General features: G+C 48.3%; 1 protein-coding gene across 7 annotated transcripts in view; it reads left to right on the top strand.

The window, feature by feature from the left end:
* Positions 1 to 18,488, top strand: part of LOC123759646 (adenylate cyclase type 1) — a gene marked incomplete at its 5' end in the record, with an annotated part of 300,312 nt that overhangs the window by 134,299 nt on the left and 147,525 nt on the right. For all 7 annotated transcript variants that reach the window (XM_069317785.1, XM_069317786.1, XM_069317792.1 and 4 more), the window contains 3 exon segments: positions 8,804 to 8,979; positions 15,990 to 16,092; positions 16,303 to 16,577. In XM_069317785.1, the coding sequence (XP_069173886.1) occupies positions 8,804 to 8,979; positions 15,990 to 16,092; positions 16,303 to 16,577 (554 nt within the window).

Raw genomic sequence — 18,488 nt, 5'->3', positions numbered from 1 at the left:
GGCATATTTAATGCTTCTAACCTCTCCTCGTAGCTCTTGCCCTTCAGTTCTGGGAGCCACTTAGTAGCATGTCTTTGCACCTTTTCCAGTTTGTTGATGTGCTTCTTAAGATATGGGCACCACACAACAGCTGCATATTCTAGCTTTGGCCTAACAAAAGTCATGAACAATTTCTTTAGTATATCGCCATCCATGTATTTAAATGCAATTCTGAAGTTAGAAAGCATAGCATAGGCTCCTTGCACAATATTCTTTATGTGGTCCTCAGGTGATAGTTTTCTATCTAGAACCACTCCTAGATCTCTTTCTTTATCAGAATTCTTTAAAGATTTCTCACATAATATATAGGTTGTGTGGGGTCTATGTTCTCCTATTCCACATTCCATAACATGACATTTATTAACATTAAATTCCATTTGCCAAGTGGTGCTCCATATACTTATTTTGTCCAGGTCTTCTTGAAGGGCATGACAGTCATCTAAATTTCTTATCCTTCCTATTATCTTAGCATCATCAGCAAACATGTTCATATAATTCTGTATACCAACTGGTAGATCATTTATGTACACAATAAACATCACTGGTGCAAGAACTGAACCCTGTGGTACTCCACTTGTGACATTTCTCCATTCTGATACATTGCCTCTGATTACTGCCCTCATTTTTCTATCAGTCAGAAAATTTTTCATCCATGATAGAAGCTTACCTGTCACCCCTCCAATATTTTCCCCTTTGGTGTATTTGGTATATTTGGTAATTACCTAAGTGTAATTACCTAAGTGTAGTTACAGGATGAGAGCTACGCTCGTGGTGTCCCGTCTTCCCAGCACTCTTTGTCATATAACGCTTTGAAACTACTGACGGTCTTGGCCTCCACCACCTTCTCACTTAACTTGTTCCAACCGTCTACCACTCTATTTGCGAAGGTGAATTTTCTTATATTTCTTCGGCATCTGTGTTTAGCTAGTTTAAATCTATGACCTCTTGTTCTTGAAGTTCCAGGTCTCAGGAAGTCTTCCCTGTCGATTTTGTCAATTCCTGTTACTATTTTGTATGTAGTGATCATATCACCTCTTTTTCTTCTGTCTTCTAGTTTGTCCCCTATTTTTTGCTTCTCGTCTTACGTGTCGGCAGGCGGTGCTGGCTACCTCCATTTGGAATCTACTTGGGCCCTGTCACTCAGGTTTTCTTTGCCTTTTTGTCCTTTGGTGTTTGCAGAGTGGTGCAGTATCTGCAGGCAGCTTCTTCCAGTTGTCGTCCCATGTTGACTTGTTGGTTCTCTTGGAAGCCCATTAGGGGGTGGAGGGTCTTTCTTGGAAGAATCGTACCAGGGCTTGGGGTTCCTCCTGTCGTGGTGGGCCAGTGGTGCCAATTTCGGAGGATGCACAGCCTTCAGAACTGTCTTTGTCTGGCTGATGAGGTGATCACTCTGTGAGGAGGCCGGGTTCACATAAGGGGCGTCGGCCCTTTCGCAGTTCATCCCATTTTTCGGGCAATGTGGGGGGGGGGTGGCAGCGTGCTGTTTGCCCATGCAAACAAAAGGCCCATTATCTGTGGACCTTTTTGGGTTGTTTCGTGCGACCTGCAATGGCGTTGAGTGGCCCCTCTTCTTTCGGGGGCTTAGGGGTTGGCGGGGCAGGCCTCTTCTCCTGCGCTCTATTGGGTCATCTTGAAGTGGGTTTGCTTGGGCGTGGTCGAAACGACCTCGTTCCTCCGGTGAGTTTCCCGCCCGTTTCCTGTTCCAAAACGGGACTGCGAGGACCTCCAGTTCATTCTGGACTTGACCCATCTGAAATATGGGTTTCCTCCTTTCAGATGACTACTGTCCTAGGTACATTTTCTTTTGGAGCCGGGCACTTGGATGGTGTCCCTGGACCTCTGGGATGCGTATTGGCACATCTCGAGTCATCCAGGGTTCAGGGACTTGCTCAGTTTTGTTGTGGGGCATCAAGGTTTCTGCTTTTGTTGCCTTCTATTTGGCTTGAATCTGGCACCTCGCGTTTTCACACACCTTACTTGGGTCGTGGTGGCCCGACTGCGTCTGTTACATGTTCGGGTTCTGGTCAACCTCGACGACTAGCTCATTTGGCCTCCCAGCCAGACCGCGTGTCTGCTTGCCAGGGATTTGGTTCTTTCCCAGCTCGCTGGGTTCAGGTTCCTGGTGAACTAGCAGAAGTCCCCTCTGGTTCCCTCTCTGGTTCGGTCTTGGCTGGGTCTTGTGTGAGACGCTCGGACCACTTCCTTGTCTCTTCCTCCGGTGGCTCAGCTTCACCTGCGTTCCCACCTTCGCCTGTTCCCGAGGGGCTCCCAGGTCATGTAGCGGTTGTTCGAGGGTTTGTACGGGAGCCTGAACTTTGCCATGATGTTCTACCTGCCGGGTCGGGTGTGGCTTTGTCAGCTGTTCTGGTTCCCTCAGGGACATCCCTTCCACATCTCTCGCAATCGCTGGGTTCAGCCTCCGGGGACTTTGCGTCGGTTGCTGCGTCGCCGACTTCCTCTTTGGGTATTTTTGGGGTTCGGTGCCTTGGTGCCTACTCGAGCCCTCACTTGGTGTGTTCACAGATGCGTCATCTCTTGGCTGGGGCTTTGTAACCAGTGCTCACTAGGCCAGCCAGGAACGGTGGGGTCCGTCCTTCCATCGGGCTCACAGCGTGGTGCGGGAGTTCACGGCTGTGTGGATGTTGCTCCGGAGGATTCAGGTTGCTTGCTGATAGATGATCTAGCTTCATTCGGAATGTTCCCCAGTGGTTCATTGCCTGAGCTGGGGATCCATGCAGTCCATGGCTCTTTGGGCTGGTTGATTCGGGTGACTTATCTGCCGAGTTCTCAGGGTTTGGCTCTCCTGGCGGTTAACGTTCAGGGGGTGTCAAATGTCCCAGTTCATTCCCCTGTCCACGGAATGGACGGTTGACGTCAACTCGTTCAGTTGGCTATACCAGACATTCGGGCCTCCGGAAGTGGATCTCTTCGCGTGGTGTGGTTGAAGTGTACCCCGGTATATGTGGAGCCCTTCCCTGACGGCTTCGCAGTCAGGGAAGCCGTCAGTGAAGGCAGACGCTTTCAGGCGGAACTGGGCGAGGTGGGTTTATCTGTACCTCTTACCCCCGGTTCAGCTGTTGCTCCAGGTCCTGGCTTGTTTGGAGACTTACCAGGGGAGAGTTGTCCTTCTGGCTCCTTGGTGGCTGGCCCAGCCTTGGTTTCAGGTGCTGCTTGCTCGGTGTCCACACCCGAGGGTCTTCCCTCAGCTCTGCTTCTTTCAGCAGAACGATTCCGAACCCGAGGGTCTTCCCACAGCTCCGCCTCTTTGAGCAAATCGGTCCCGAACCCAAGGGTCTTCCCCCAGCTCCGTCTCTTTCAGCAGATCGGTTCAGCCCGGTATGAGGCTGGTTCGTTCTTCTCGTCGAGTCTTCGCATCTGGGATTTCTGACTCGAGTCTATCATCACTTGTATGGGGGTGCAGGTGACTTCGTTGTTAATCTCCACCTGCGTGCTTTGTCTTGGCGGCATTATGAAGTTTCCTGGCTGTCCTTCTGGTTTTTCCTATCACAGCATAGGTGTACTAAGGTCTCTGATAGCATTGTCTTGTCCTTCCTTTCATGGTTGTTCCAGGACCGTTATCTTATGCCGAATACTGTCGCCTCGTATTGTGTGGCGCTGGCGTAACTGCTCCAGCTTGCGTTCAGTATTGATGTTACTTCTGCCCCCATTCAGCAAGCTGTCTCATGCGTTGTTTCACCTCCGGCCTTCTCAGGCTCCTCCTGGCCTTTGGACCAGGTACTCTTTTTTCTCACTTCTCCTCGGTGTGTAGTGGCCCCCCTCAGTTCAGGATTGTTTTTCTAAGGCTCTTTTTTCTGTTGGCATTGGCCTCTGGGGTGGTCGGGTCGGGGAGCTTCATGCTCTCCTCTGGCACAGAGGTTTCTGCTCCTTCGCTCCTGGTGGTATGTTTGTTCGGTTGCGGCAGTCTCTATTTTCTGGCGAAGAATGAGACTGCTGCTTTCTGGAGGGGTCCTTGGGTTGTTGAGGCTTAGTCAGTCAGGCCGGGGTGCATCATGTGTTGTGTCCAGTTGTGGCTCTCCGCTATTATTTGCGGTCCATGGCTTCAGTGGCTGGTGATGCACTTTGGGTTGACCCTGTTTCCCTCCTTCCCTGTTCCCGGGCTTGGGTCTCCTAGATCGTCCATGGGGTCATTGTCTAGCCAGCCTGCGATTTATCCCCATGCCCACAACGTTCATAAGTTTGCTGATTTGGCAGCCATCTTTGGCAACATGCCTTGGGTTCATATTCAGGCACGGGGTTTTTGGAGGTCGAACAGGGACCTGGCCACTCGCTACCTTGTCAGTGTCCCTGGACCTGGTAGGGCCTGTGTTGAATTGGGTCGGCAGTTGCAGCCAGTTGTCTCGACTTCGCATTGAGGAGTGAGGACTGACCGCCTCCCGGGTAAGTCCCTGTGTTTTTTCTTGTCTTTGGGTAGTTAGCTCCGGGAAACCAACGAGGTTCCCCCCCCCCAGAAAACCAGCGTTGAATATAATGAAACACCATTTTCTGGGGGACACCTGGAGGCTCCCTGGCATCCCTCATTCCCTCCCTCCCTCTGGTCGGCGGTGCTTTCGCGTGTTTTTGACATCCAGCCTAAGAACTGCTGGTTGGATTGCCGGCTCGAGGTTCGGGGGCTCCCTCCCCCCTTCCCCCTCCTTGGGAGGGAGGGGGGTTGTGCAGACATCGGTGTGGCAAAGTGATGACATCATGCTTGTTTGCTAATTTTCGTTGGGGACTTCTGTCCACTCGTTCGGCTTTTGGTAGCAATATTTTCACAGATAATAGCGGTTTGTTTTGGGGTGCCTATCTTTCTGGGTGCTAGACAAGGTCGTTGGCAGACATAGATTGCTCCCAATCATATGGGGGTTTCTATAGGCCATTGCTCCTCGTGCCTCTCTGAGGATGCCAGGTTCTGGCTCGTGGTCCCCAGTAGGCAAGAACTCCATGCACTTTGATGCCAGAAAGTTAATAGTTGCATATCAGTCTGGATAGCTCCGGGGAGCCTCCGGGTCTCGCCCAGAAAATGGCGTTTCATTATATTCAACGCAGTTTTTCTGGGGGGAGCCGCTACGGCTCCCCAGAGTTTACTAGGCTGATATGCTAATGTCAGACTTTGGCATCAGTCATGTGTATGGAGTTCTTATGGGCCTACCGGGGACCACGAGCCAGAACCTAGCCCTCTCTAGAGAGGCAAGGGGAGCAATGGCCTATAGAAACCCCCGTTTAATTGGAAGCATTCTATGTCTGCCATCGACCGGGTTTGGCACCCAGAAAGGTAGGGGTCCCAAAACAAACCCCTATTCTGGTGAAAATTGCAACCAAAAGCCGAACGAGTGGATAGAACTCCCCAAACAAAAAGAGCAAACTAGTATGTCACCTGTCATCGCGCCGCTGTCTGTGCAGCCTCCCCCCCCTCCCCGGGAGGGGGAAGGGGTAGCCCCAGACCTACCGCGCCGGCAATCCACACCCCAGTTCTTGAGGCTGATGCTATCAGCTCTGTTGTGTGCTCTGGCTCCAGTATTTTGTGGCGCTGTGCCTTGTGTGTGGCTGTTGTACTTCACTATCTGTTCCTTGGGGTACATTGTCCTCTTACGGGGTTTTGTTTTTCTTTCTGTTTTTGCCTTAGTGGGGGGTTCTGCCCTATTTGCTACTGGTGTTTGGCCTCACCCTGATACTTGGTGGTACCTTCCCCTCTGCTTGGTCCCCGTAAGTGTACACGTCCTTGGGGCTCAGCTTTAGGCAGTTTGTTTGGAAGTTTTGGGGTGCCGGTTAGTAGTACCCTGCCTGGGTTTACCTGAGCGCGAGTCCTTTTCAAGTAAACGCTCAGGACCCTGGGAATCCCCTAGGGGATGCGTGGGTCCGATGGATGTAACCCCGGGGTCCCCCTTCACTTCGTGCGAATTTGGGGGTTGTTCGGTCCCCTTGTCTCAGGGCGACCCTCACTGTTTTTGCCTCCGTCACACAGCCTGTTTGGTCAGTGACACTTTCGACCCTGACTCTTGTGAGTATTGTTGCTTGCTGGTGACTCAATTTACCCAATCTGTAGATGATCATCTTCGGGTACGGGCTGCGCAGGCTTTGCATTCTAGATTTTGGTTGTTGCAACGCGCTAGGTTGGTTGCTCACCTGGATGTCCCATGATTGCCACGTTTTGCTTATAGGGACCCGGTCTTGGGGGGTGGGGGTCGCTTCGACCCTAGTTTAGTTCGCACCTCCTGGTCCTTTCCCTCTTGTTCGTTCTGCCGTTATTTGCGTGCCACGACTTCTATGTCCGTGGACGCACTTTGGGTTGTTCCGGTTTCCCTTCTTCCCTGTTTGAGGGTGCGGGTTTCCCAGGTCGTCCGCAGGGTTATTAAAGCTAGCCAGCCTGCGGTCTATCCCCGTGCCCATAACGTTCGCAAGTTCGCGGCTCTTGCTGCAGTCTTTGGCAATATGTCCTGGGTTGACATTCGGGCGCTGGGATTTTGGCGGTCAAACAGGGTCCTGGCTGCTCGTAACCTAGTGAATGTACCTGGGCCCAGTTGGGCCTGTGTCGCTTTGGGTCAGCAGATGCAGCCAGTTGTCTGGCTGCATCCTTTGGGTTGAGGAGTGAGCAGCGGCTGCCTCCCAGGTAAATCCCTATTTTTTCCTCTGTGGGTAGTTAGCTCTGGGAAGCTGTAGGGGCTCCCCCCAGAAAACCAGTGTTGAATGTAATGACACGCCATTTTCTGGGTGAGTCTCGGAGGCTCCCCGGCATCCCTCCCTCCCTCCCGGTCGGCGATTTTTTCATGTGTTTTGACATCCAGCCTCAGAACTGGTATGTAGATTGCGGGCGCAGTAAGTCTGGGGCTACCCCTTCCCCCTCTTGGGGAAGGGGGGGCTGCACAGACAGCGATGCGACGACTGGTGACGTCATACTAGTTTGCTCGTTTTTGTTTGGGGAGTTCTATCCACTCGTTCGGCTTTGGGTTGCAATTTTCACCAGAATAGGGGTTTGTTTTGGGACGCCTACCTTTCTGGGTGCCTAACCCGATCGATGGCAGGCATAGAATGCTTCCAATTACACGGGGGTTTCTATAGGCCATTGCTCCCCTTGCCTCTCTAGAGGGGGCCAGGTTTTGGCTCGTGGTCCCCAGGAGGCCCATAAAAACTCCATACACATGACTGATGCCAAAGTCTGACATTAACATATCAGCCTAGTAAGCTCCGGAGAGCCTCCGGGACTCACCCAGAAAATGGCGTTTCATTACATTCAATGCTGTTTTTTTTATCTATACTTTTTAATTATCATATTTTTCTATATTTTGATATCTTCATGTACAAACTGTACATAATTGTCATTTACATATCAACTGATTGCATGTACATGTATTTGGTGCTAATGACCTAATTTTCTTTATAGGGAATTTATTATTTAACCCCTATAGCTTCCTCCACCTCTCCTTTCACCTTCCTTCACTCACTGTTCCTCTTCCTCCTTTCTCTCACTGCCCCATTCCTCCTCTCTCACTGACCCCCCTTCCTCCTCTCTCACTGACCCCCTTTCCTCCTCTCACTGACCCCCCCTTCCTCCTCTCTCACTGACCCCCATTCCTCCTCTCTCACTGACCCCCCTTCCTCCTCTCTCACTGACCCCTTTTCCTCCTCTCTCACTGACCCCTTTTCCTCCTCTCTCACTGACCCCTTTTCCTCCTCTCTCACTGACCCCCTTCCTCCTCTCTCACTGACCCCCTTCCTCCTCTCTCACTGACCCCCTTCCTCCTCTCTCACTGACCCCCTTCCTCCTCTCTCACTGACCCCCTTCCTCCTCTCTCACTGACCCCCTTCCTCCTCTCTCACTGACCCCCTTCCTCCTCTCTCACTGACCCCCTTCCTCCTCTCTCACTGACCCCCTTCCTCCTCTCTCACTGACCCCCTTCCTCCTCTCTCACTGACCCCCTTCCTCCTCTCTCACTGACCCCCTTCCTCCTCTCTCACTGACCCCCTTCCTCCTCTCTCACTGACCCCCTTCCTCCTCTCTCACTGACCCCCTTCCTCCTCTCTCACTGACCCCCCCTTCCTCCTCTCTCAACCACCTCCTTTCTCTTCTCTCACTGACCCCCCCTTCCTCCTCTCACTGCCCCCCCCCCCCTTCCTCCTCTCTTGCTGCCTCCCTTCCGCCTCTCAGTGCCCCCCCCTTCCGCCTCTCAGTGCCCCCCCCCCTTCCTCCTCTCAGTGCCCCCCCCCCTTCCTCCTCTCTCACTGCCCTCCTTCCTCTTCTCACTGCCCCCCCTCCTTCCTCCTCTCACTGCCTGCCTTCCTCCTTTCACTGCCTGCCTTCCTCCTTTCACTGCCCCCTTCCTCCTTTCACTGCCCCCTTCCTCCTCTCACTGCCCCCCTTCCTCCTCACTGCCCCCCTTCCTCCTCACTGCCCCCCCCCCTTCATCCTCTCAGTGCCCCCCCCTTCCTCCTCTCAGTGCCCCCCCCCTTCCTCCTCTCAGTGCCCCCCTCCCTTCCTCCTCTCAGTGCCCCCCCCCCTTCCTCCTCTCAGTGCCCCCCCCCCTTCCTCCTCTCAATGCCCCCCCCTTCCTCCTCTCACTGCCACCCCCTTCACCCTCTCACTGCCCCCCCTTCCTCCTCTCATTGCCCCGCCCCCTTCCTCCTTTCTCTGCCTCCTGTTCCTCCTCTCATTTCCCGTCTTCATCAACTCACTGCCTCCTTCCTTCTGTTTATATTCTAATTTGTACTTAATGTACTTAAAAACCAAGTACATGTATTCCACTACATTGCAAATTTTCATTTTTTTCAGTATCATGAGGAGGTAGATGTGGGCTTCGGAAACTCTTTACTCTGTTCCCTGTTTTTATTGCTGTTTGTGGCATCAGTGCAGGCGCTGGTGTTGCCACGAACTTTGCTCTTCCTTTTCCTGTTTCTTGCAGCATTTGTTACCATATCTGTTATGCTCATTGTTCTACTAGCATCCAGGTAGGTGTCCTGACTGACTGCACTTTTTATAGTAAATATTTTGTAATGAAATGTATCCTAAAGATAATGAAATTGACATTATTAATTAATACATTACTTAAATACCAAGTCCTTCTTATGAGGTAAATTGGTTACAGGAATGTTTCATTACATATTAATCTAATATTTTGAAAATAGCTTATTATATTTACCCCCTCTAGAAAACAGCCTACCTCCTTACAACATTTCTGGGGAATCTCCTTTTGGTTCCTTTAAGCTACTATCTCTCATTATGCTATGCTACTAGGTCCCATCAGTCGCAGAGTTCTATTGGCCTACCAGAAACCATGAGCTAGAATCTGGCCCCTTACAGAAGTGGAGGGAGCAGTGGCACTTATGATAAAATGTTTAGAAATTTATTCATGTCTGCTACCACCAAGGAAGGCACCCAAAAAGTCAGGAAAACAATACAAACCACTGCTTATTTCAAATGAGACCAAAGCCTTGAGAACCCCCAAAGAACTACCCCAACAATGTGAGCAATCAATCAAAACACCATGAAACTAGTACCAGCACAGTTCACCCCACCTCCCCCTTGTTTGGGGAGAGAAGGGAAGCAGCCTGTGGTCAGCTGGCTACTCCACTGTCAATTCTATTCTGATGTTAGTCTTGTGCAGTAGTCACCCCTCTCTGGCTCTTTAGCTCCGGTGTTCTGTTTTTAGCTAAGTGGTGCCCCGTCGACTCCCAAAAGTCCCGTTGGCACTTAACCACATTGATTAACACTATCGCTGGCGCTATGCGTGCTCAGCAGACTTTGACGTCATGGGGCTAATGGTGCGGGCGAGTGTGCGGCGACGCCTAAATGTGTGTACTCGTTTCAGTTTTCTCACCTTAATTCTGGTACGTCATTCGTTTTGGTATCATTGTGTTCGCAATTAAATTCCCTGCAGATGTATATGCATATAATGTCTAATAGCTTGGCGAGACTCCCCACAGCAAAGCCTAAAGTCGGAAAAGTTACCATGAGCGCACAAAATCAGTAAAATGTGCTTACTCATTTCAGTTTTCTCGCCTTAATTCTCGTGCTACGTCGTTCATTTTGGTATCATTGTGTTTGCAATTAAATTCCCTGCAGATGTATATGCATATAATGTACCAAAAGCCTGGCGAGACTCCCTGCAGCAAAGCCTAAAGTTACCCGTGAACGCGCTCCAATTTGCACACCACAGCCTAATGTGTATACTCGTTCAGTTTGATAACATCAATTTTCATGTTACATTGCGCGTTTTGGTATCAAATTGTTCGCAAAATAAAGGCGCGCATTTTAAAACTAGTCCCATAATACAGCAATAACTAGAATTTTAACAAATATTTTAATTTTGGATGCTTATCAAAATTATTTATATATTTCTAGTGATCTGACATAAAATTTCATGTTACATCGCTCGTTTTGGTATCAAATTGTTCGCAATATAAAAGTGCGCATTTTAAAACTAATCTCATAATAATAGCACAATAAATAGAATTTTAACAAACATTTTAAAATTTAAAATTTAGACCCAAAAAGTATTTATAATCTTTCAAGTGTTCCGACATCAAGTTTTGTGTTACATCTTTCATTTTGGTATCAAATTGTGCGCATTCTAAATGCACTTATTTTGAAACTATCCTGAGGTCGATCGGATAAAAAATGATTTTTATACAAATATGTTTGTAGTAGACACAAGTCCTGTCCACGGCTAGGACTTGGGAGAAAAAAATGGACGCGAGTCATGTCCAAAGAGAAGGATAGTGTTCAGTGCCATTTTACTTAGTGTCATCAGTTGCGGAGTTCTTTATGTCCTTCCAGGGACCACGAGCCAGAACCTTGTTACCTTCGAGAGGTGTAGGGAGTGACAGCCTATGACTACTTTACATTTAAAGGTTATCATCTTTGCCATCACCTAGGGAAGCCACCCAGAAAAAGAGGCAACTCAAAACAGACCACTGCATGGTTTAAAATGAGACTGTAGCCCCCAAATGTCAAAAGCACTCCCTCCAACAATAACAACAAATAACCAAAACTTTGTGAAACTATCTCCATGCTAATTAGCTCCACCACCTCCTTGTTAGAAGGGAGGAGGTAGCCGGCCCAGGTCAGCTGGGCCCTCAATAGTCAGTACTTGACTGATGTCCGTGCCTGGTAGTCAAGGTCACTCTGGCTTCACTCCTGTTTTCGAGTGGTGTTTTTGCCTCTCAGGCTGTTTTGTTACACAAAAGTGTGCGTGAGTCAGGAATATAAACCCTGGAATGTTCAAGAAACATTCCTGTTAAGGGGGCCTCCTTCCTTGGGGTGACCCTTGCCCTTTAAGTAAGACGGGGACTTGGGGCTTTCTGTCTTACTTCGGGTTTGGGAGTGTTTTTAGCTGGTGGGGTACACTGCAGTCTGTGTCCTGCTCTTAGCTAGCGCACGGCATGCTGAGGTTTCTCCTGGCTGCTCTTTCGGTGCAGTTTGATTTATTTGTTTTTATATTAGCGTTATTGTTTTTGTTACTTTACGCTTGCCCCTTGCTTGGGGGTTCTGCCTTTTGTCTTATTAAGAGTGTCTAGGGTGTGTGCAGTGGAACCCCTTTGCTGCCCCTTTGACCTTGCCTTAGGCTTCGGGTGGTCTGATTACCTGCCTTGACAGGAGTTTACTGTCGTAGCAGACCCCAGTGCCTGGGCTTCCTGCAGGGCTCATTCACCCTGAGCCACCCTGCAGACCCTGGAAAACTCCTGTGGTCTTGGTTGTACTATGGATTCCTCTTCCTAGCCTGCTATCGCCTTGAGCGAATTAGTGGGTTGTTCTTCACCTGTGCCACCAGGCAACATTCATATATTTTGCCTCTACCATTGTTGAGGCTAGCTGAGTCAATGACACCTATAACCCTGAGTCATGTTGAACTTGTTCCTTCTGTGTGCTCCAGTTCAGCCATTCCTCTCTGGAGGTTCAGAGGTATCAAGAAGGGGTTTCTTTGCTTGGGGGATGTTCATTGCCCTTTTCTTGGGATGACAATCGTCTGTTTTGCCTCTTGTCATGCTGCATATTGGGTTGGCGACAACTTTTTCCCGGAGTCTTACGAGAAGTGCTCCCTGCTCATACTCCAGTTTACCCATTCTTCTTTGGAAGTTCCTAGGGGTGAGGCGGAGTTTGCATTGCATAATAGGTATAGGTTGTTGCAACGCGCTAGGTTGCTTGTCCGCTCGGATACCCCAGGGCTGCCCCGTTTTGATTTTAAGGACCTGGACCTGGGGGTGTTGGTCGCTTTGACCTAGGTTCATTCCGAGCCTACAGGTCTTTCTCCTGCTCCTCCTCCCCCCCTGCTGCTGGCTCCCAAACATCTGAGGGTTTCGGAGTCGGGGCAGGGTTTAGATGGTAATGGGACTCGGGCGGCCCCAGGGACTGCCCCATTCCAGAGGGAGAAGGAGGCATTCAGGCCTGATCCTCTTGCTGTGGGCTTCTGGGCCTTCCCAGCAGGCCTTCTTCTTTGCTGCCTTTTTTTTTCCCTGGACTCTGCCTTTTCTTCAGGGGTGGAGGGTATGGAGGATGGCTCCGTACCAGGGCCTGGTTCAGAGGCTCCCGGGGCTGGGGTGGAGTCGCCTGGGGTTCTTGGATCCCTTTGATCCTGCTTGGGTTTTGGTAATTACCTAAGTGTAGTTACAGGATGAGAGCTATGCTCGTGGTGTCCCATCTTCCCAACACTGTCATATAACGCTATGAAACTACTGACGGTCTTGGCCTCCACCACCACCTCACCTAACTTGTTCCAACCGTCTATCACTCTGTTTGTGAAAGTGAATTTTCTTATATTTCTTCAGGCATCTTTGTTTAGCTAGTTTAAATCTATGACGTCTTGTTCTTGAAGTTCCAGGTCTCAGGAAATCTTCCCTATCGATTTTATAAATTCCTGTTACTATTTTGAATGTAGTGATCATATCACATCTTTTTCTTCTGTGTTCTAATTATAGAAGTGCCTGAGTGTGATAATGACTGGGTACAATGTTCAAATATCAGGGATTCAATGCTGTTCACGATGTTCACAGCGCTAGCCACAGCACCACAGCATTATTTCGTCCATCTAGGAATCTTCAAACAACCTTTTAGGTTTCTTTTCAAAATAAACTTGTGGTCAATTATTCATTTACAGGAATTAGTGATCAGTTTTTTGGTTATAATTAGTGTTGAGCGTAGTATTGTGGAAGGAGGTATTTTGGTGAGGGAGGGAGGGAGAGAATTGAGGTACCCTCACTGTGTGGCAGCCATTCTTGTTTTGCTCACCATACTAGCTTCGTAGTTCGCTATGGGGAACACACATGTACATGGGTATATACAGTGTGTGTGTGTGTATATAGTGTAATAACAGCAACAGGAGTATGTTGAGAGGAGCTAAGAACATAAGAACAAAGGTAACTGCAGAAGGCCTATTGGCCCATGAGAGGCAGCTGCCATTGGCCCATGCGAGGCAGCTGCCATTGGCCCATGCGAGGCAGCTGCCATTGGCCCATGCGAGGCAGCTGCCATTGGCCCATGCGAGGCAGCTGCCATTGGCCCATGCGAGGCAGCTGCTACGCGATGTTCTGAATATGTTGATGGTAGAGTGTGTGACAGTGTATAGTGTGTACATAAGTTGTAAATATACATAAATGTACATGAAACATTGGTGTGAATAACTGTCTGATGGGAGGGGCAAAGTTGGCGAATAAAATGTTGGAGGAGTGAGGGAGGGCTGGCTGGGTGTGGCTGCTCACACTCGCGGTGTTCTGAATGTGATGATGGTGAATGTATATAGTGTGTGACAGTGTATAGTCTGTAAATAGATTGTATATATACATAAATTAGCATGATACATGGTAAATATGTGCAGCTAATGTGTACACAAGTGTCATGCACGTAACACAGTGTCCTTGGATAGTACGGATGTTTTACTGCCATAATATGGTGTACGTGTTCATTATACATAGGATTAGCACATAAAAACAAATAAAATGTATTTGGAACTGTGCGCAAAAAATGAACAAAAGTATATTCGCGGCAACTCGCGCGCCCTGCCCCGGGAGCTTACTGCACGGGCGCACAGGGAACGATGACGTCGCGCCAACTTATGGACCCCATAGCAGCCAAAGTAAGTACAAGTTCGAAATTCCGTTGCTATACCCATATACAGGGAAGGGTTTTTGACACTTTCAGAACTAAAAGGATTTTTTTCCCGAGAATTTATTTCTTGCGCACTGGGGGAGAGTCATATTTATAGGCCGCGCAGTTAAAGGGTTAAGTCTAGCCAGCCTGGGTCTACCCTCACGCCCATGATGTTTGTAATTATGCTGCTCTTGTGACTGTGTTTGGGAACATGTCCTAGGCTGACATTCGGGCGCGGGCTTTTTAGAGGTTGAACAGGGTCTTGACCGTCCTGTTATTTGGTGAATGTTTTGTGTCCAAGTCATTCTTGTGTGGCCTTGGGCCGCTGGTTGCAGTCAGTTGTCTCGTCTTCGAGTTGAGGCAAGTGTTGCTGCCGCCTTCAGGGGTAAGTCCCTCTTTTACTTATCTATTTATTTATTTATTTATTTATTTATTTATTTATTTATTTATTTATTCATATATATACAAGAAGGTACATTGGGTTTGTGAGAATACATTGGATACTACAGTATTTACATTCTTGTAAAGCCACTAGTACGCACAGCGTTTCGGGCAGTATGTAGTATTATCTTATTTATAGTATGGCAGTATTATCTTTGGGTATGTAGCTCCAGGAAACTGATGGGGTTCCGTACAGAAAACCAGTGTTGAATGTAACAAAATGAAATTTTCAACAAGAGCTTTGGAGCCTCCATGGCACCCTCCCTCCCTCAGGTCAGCGGTTTCGTTAGTTCATTCTCTGATATGAGGAGTGGGCTGCCGGCACAGAAATCCGGGTCTCCCCCTCCCCCACCCCATCCTGGGAAGGGGAGGGGTGCTGCGCAAACAAGTGGCGTGCCAGGCTGATGACGTTTTCTTGTTTCCTTGTTTATTTTATGGGAAGTTTAGGGTTCTGTTTGGGCTTAGGTTGCAGTTTTATATCAGATGGGATTTGTTTTGGGACTAGTATCTCTCTGGGTGCCTAACCCTGGTTGATGGCAGATGATATACTCCCCAAAAATAGGATTTTCCTTAGGCCATTGCTCCCTGTGTCTCTTGGGAAGGGGGGGGGGGGTACAGGTTGTGGCTCGTGGTCCCCGGTAGGCAGAACTCCAATCGATTGGAGCCCCAGACTAATATAGCCAATATCAGTCCAAATACCTCCAGTGAGCCTCCAGGGCTCACCCAGAAAATGGTGTTTCATTACATTTAACGCTGTTTTTTCTTTTCTTCTTAGTGGGTGTATGGTGGGAGCCGATGGAGCTCCCTCCAGAAAATCAGCATTGAATATAATGAAACACTAATTTCTACACGGGAGACATCTCCTGTCACGCAGGGTGCAGTTGTACCTCCACAGATCTCCAGTATCAGCTCTTGATACTGGTAATGGCTCAAAAGGGCCACCACTTATGGGCTATTCATGCCCGTGCCACCTTTTGGGTGGCTTAATCTTCATCAATCATCAATCACTAATTTCTAGGTGAGCCCTGGATGCTCCCTGACACGGAGCCTGTTTGCCTGTTTTATCTCACTGACTTTCTGGTTGCTCCCTGGTAGTGGCATACATAAATAAATGACACCGCTCCCTGTGCCTCTGCAGGAGCCAGGTTCTGGCTTTGGTCACCGGTAGGCCTGTAGAACTCTACTGCTGATGTGACCTCTTAGATAGTATCTTATCAGTTATAGTAACTTCAGGGTGCCATTGAGGCTCACCCAGAAATTGGTGTTTCATTAAATTCAATGGTGATTTTTTCATGTGACAGAGGTCATGCTGAAACAGAAGGTTCTCAAACTAATTGATCTTTTTAAGCTAAACATCACAGTACAGTGTAGTTTAATCTGATTTTGTGAAATACTTATATGCTATATATATTATTTAATATTTATCTATGAATAGGTTGAAAGTTACTACTTGGGACCCATCAAGAAGATTTGTGCTACGATTAGTTTTGACAATTGCAGCAATCACAGTCATATATATCATGGCTCAAGTTAACTCGGTAAGGCTAATAGTTTTCGAATGTAAATGTCTTACAATAAACATGAATTAAAGATGTTTTAAGTAAATGAGCGTTGTATATAATCCTGAAAATTATGGGCATTAATTTTAGCCCTATACATTTGATTAAATTCTGTATAAAGAATATTATGTTGTAATCATATTAATAGAACATTAATATGTTGTCATTAATCTTTTATATATTTTTCAGTTTACATGCGAGTTGCCACAAGTGCCATGCAAAGCCAATGTAACTGATTTAACTTCAGGACGCTTGAGACCACAAGAATTTGTTCGCAACCTATGGTGCCCACTGCCTGAATATATTCCACTGTCTTGTGTTGTTGGTTTCATAGCAACATCAGTGTTTCTTCGGTTGCCAGTGCTTGTCAAGGCACTTCTTCTTATATCTATGGCAACAGTGTATTCTTTATTGATCTTCATCACCCACCTACCACTTTTCACCTGTTATGACACACGTGTTGGGTAAAATATCAACTGGTTTGTTAATTAAATAGCATAATAAGACATGTATAGGATTGCTGAGGTAGTCATTATATGATACTTATTCTTGTTGCCTTTCAAATTATCTTTTATGGGTTTTCTTTTTTGGTCAAAGTCAAACAACAAATATAATTACTGGGGAGAGCCCTTGTGGTACCCTGAAGCTACTTTCACCGATAGTGTACCATATAATAGGTTGCATCAGCCACGGAGTTCTATAGGTATAATGGGGACCAGAGCCACAACCTGGTCACTACTTCATTACAAGAAACAGTTGGAGCCATGGGAAAGCTACTGAGGATGATATTTAAAGCCAAATTCTATTGTTTGATTTTATCCTGAGTTGGCAAGGTTCTCATTCACCCTACTGGTGGTGGCCCTGCTACCTTTTAAAAATGAGTTATGAGGTGGGGATATGAGAAATAAGCTAGATGTGGTTAATTTTTTTTTTTTTGCAGACATGTTCATTTAGTAGTTGTCTATTATAGGTTGAAATTAAATATTTTGCTAAGGAAAATCAGCCCATAGGGTATGGGAAATGCATCCTGGAGGCATTCTGGTTGCAATGAATCCCTCTTACTGTGATACACACATGATTACCGTGTGCAAACTGAGGTATACTGGCCAAGATGTGGGTGCCCATGATTTGCTTTTAAAGATGATAGGTGGAAGCCTAAGACAGTGAATTGGTGTCTTGTTTACCGCATATGAGTTTTAAATCTTGTTCAAGACATAAAAAGGACCCTGGTTGAACAGGCACGCCATCAATTAAATGACCTTGGTTGATATACACAACTGAAGGGTTAAGGTTTGTTTCTCTGTCCCAAAGTAATTTGAATTTGTTACTGCTGAAGTTGGATTCTTCACATATTTTTTTCTGGGGGGAGCCCCGTCGGCTCCCCGGAGTTATCCAGGTTGAATGAATATGTATAACTTTCTGGCATCAGTCAAAGTGCTTGGAGTTCTTGCCTACTGGGGACCACGAGCCAAAACCTGGCCCCCTCAGAAGAGGCACGAGGAGCAATGACCTATAGAAACCCCCATGTGGTTGGGAGCATTCTATGTCTGCCATCGACCAGGACAGGCACCCAGAAAGGTAGGCGCCCGAAAACAAACCCCTATTCTGGTAAAACTATTGCTACCGAAAGCTGAAAAAGTGGACAGAACTCCCCAAACAAAAATTAGCAAATGAGCATGACATCATCATGTGGCCGCGCCGCCGTCTGCTCAACCTCCCAACCACCCCCCACCCCAGGAGGGGGAGGGGGAAGGGGGAGCCCCAGACCTCTCACGCCGCGACCCAACACCAATTCTTGGCTGAGGGGCTGATCGCTTCGGATGACTCATCTGCCGAGTTCTCGGGGTTTGGCTCTCCTGGTGGTTTACGTTCGAGGAGTGTCCAATGTCTTGGCGGGTGGTCTGTCACTGTTCATTCCACTGTCCACGGAATGGACGGTCGATGCCAGCTCCTTCAGTTGGCTCTGCCGGACGTTCGGGCTTCCAGACGTGGATCGCTTCATGTGGGCATGGTCGAGGCGTCTTCCGGTATATGTGGCGCCCATCCCCGACTGCGAGGCCATTGGGGTCGATGCCTTTCGGTTGGATTTGGCACGCTGGGGTTACTTATACCTCTTCCCTCCGATTCAGCTGTTACTCCAGGTCCTGGCTCGCTTGGAGACTTACCAGGGGAGAGTTGTCCTTCTGGCTCTTTGGTGGCCGGCCCAGGCTTGGTTTCAGGCTCTGCTTGCTCGATGTCCGAACCCGAGGGTCTTCCCGTGGCTCCACCTCTTTCAGCAGATCGGGCCAGTCTGGTACGAAGCTGGTTCGGTCTCCTTGAGTCTGTGGCTGGAGTTTTTGACTCGAGATTATCATCACTTGTATGGTGCGCAGGTG

This window comes from Procambarus clarkii, chromosome 8 (assembly GCF_040958095.1).
Source record: "Procambarus clarkii isolate CNS0578487 chromosome 8, FALCON_Pclarkii_2.0, whole genome shotgun sequence".
NCBI classification, from domain to species: Eukaryota; Metazoa; Arthropoda; class Malacostraca; order Decapoda; family Cambaridae; genus Procambarus; species Procambarus clarkii.
The sequence above is the reverse complement of the archived record's forward strand: the minus strand, read 5'-3'. Positions and strand labels throughout refer to the sequence as shown.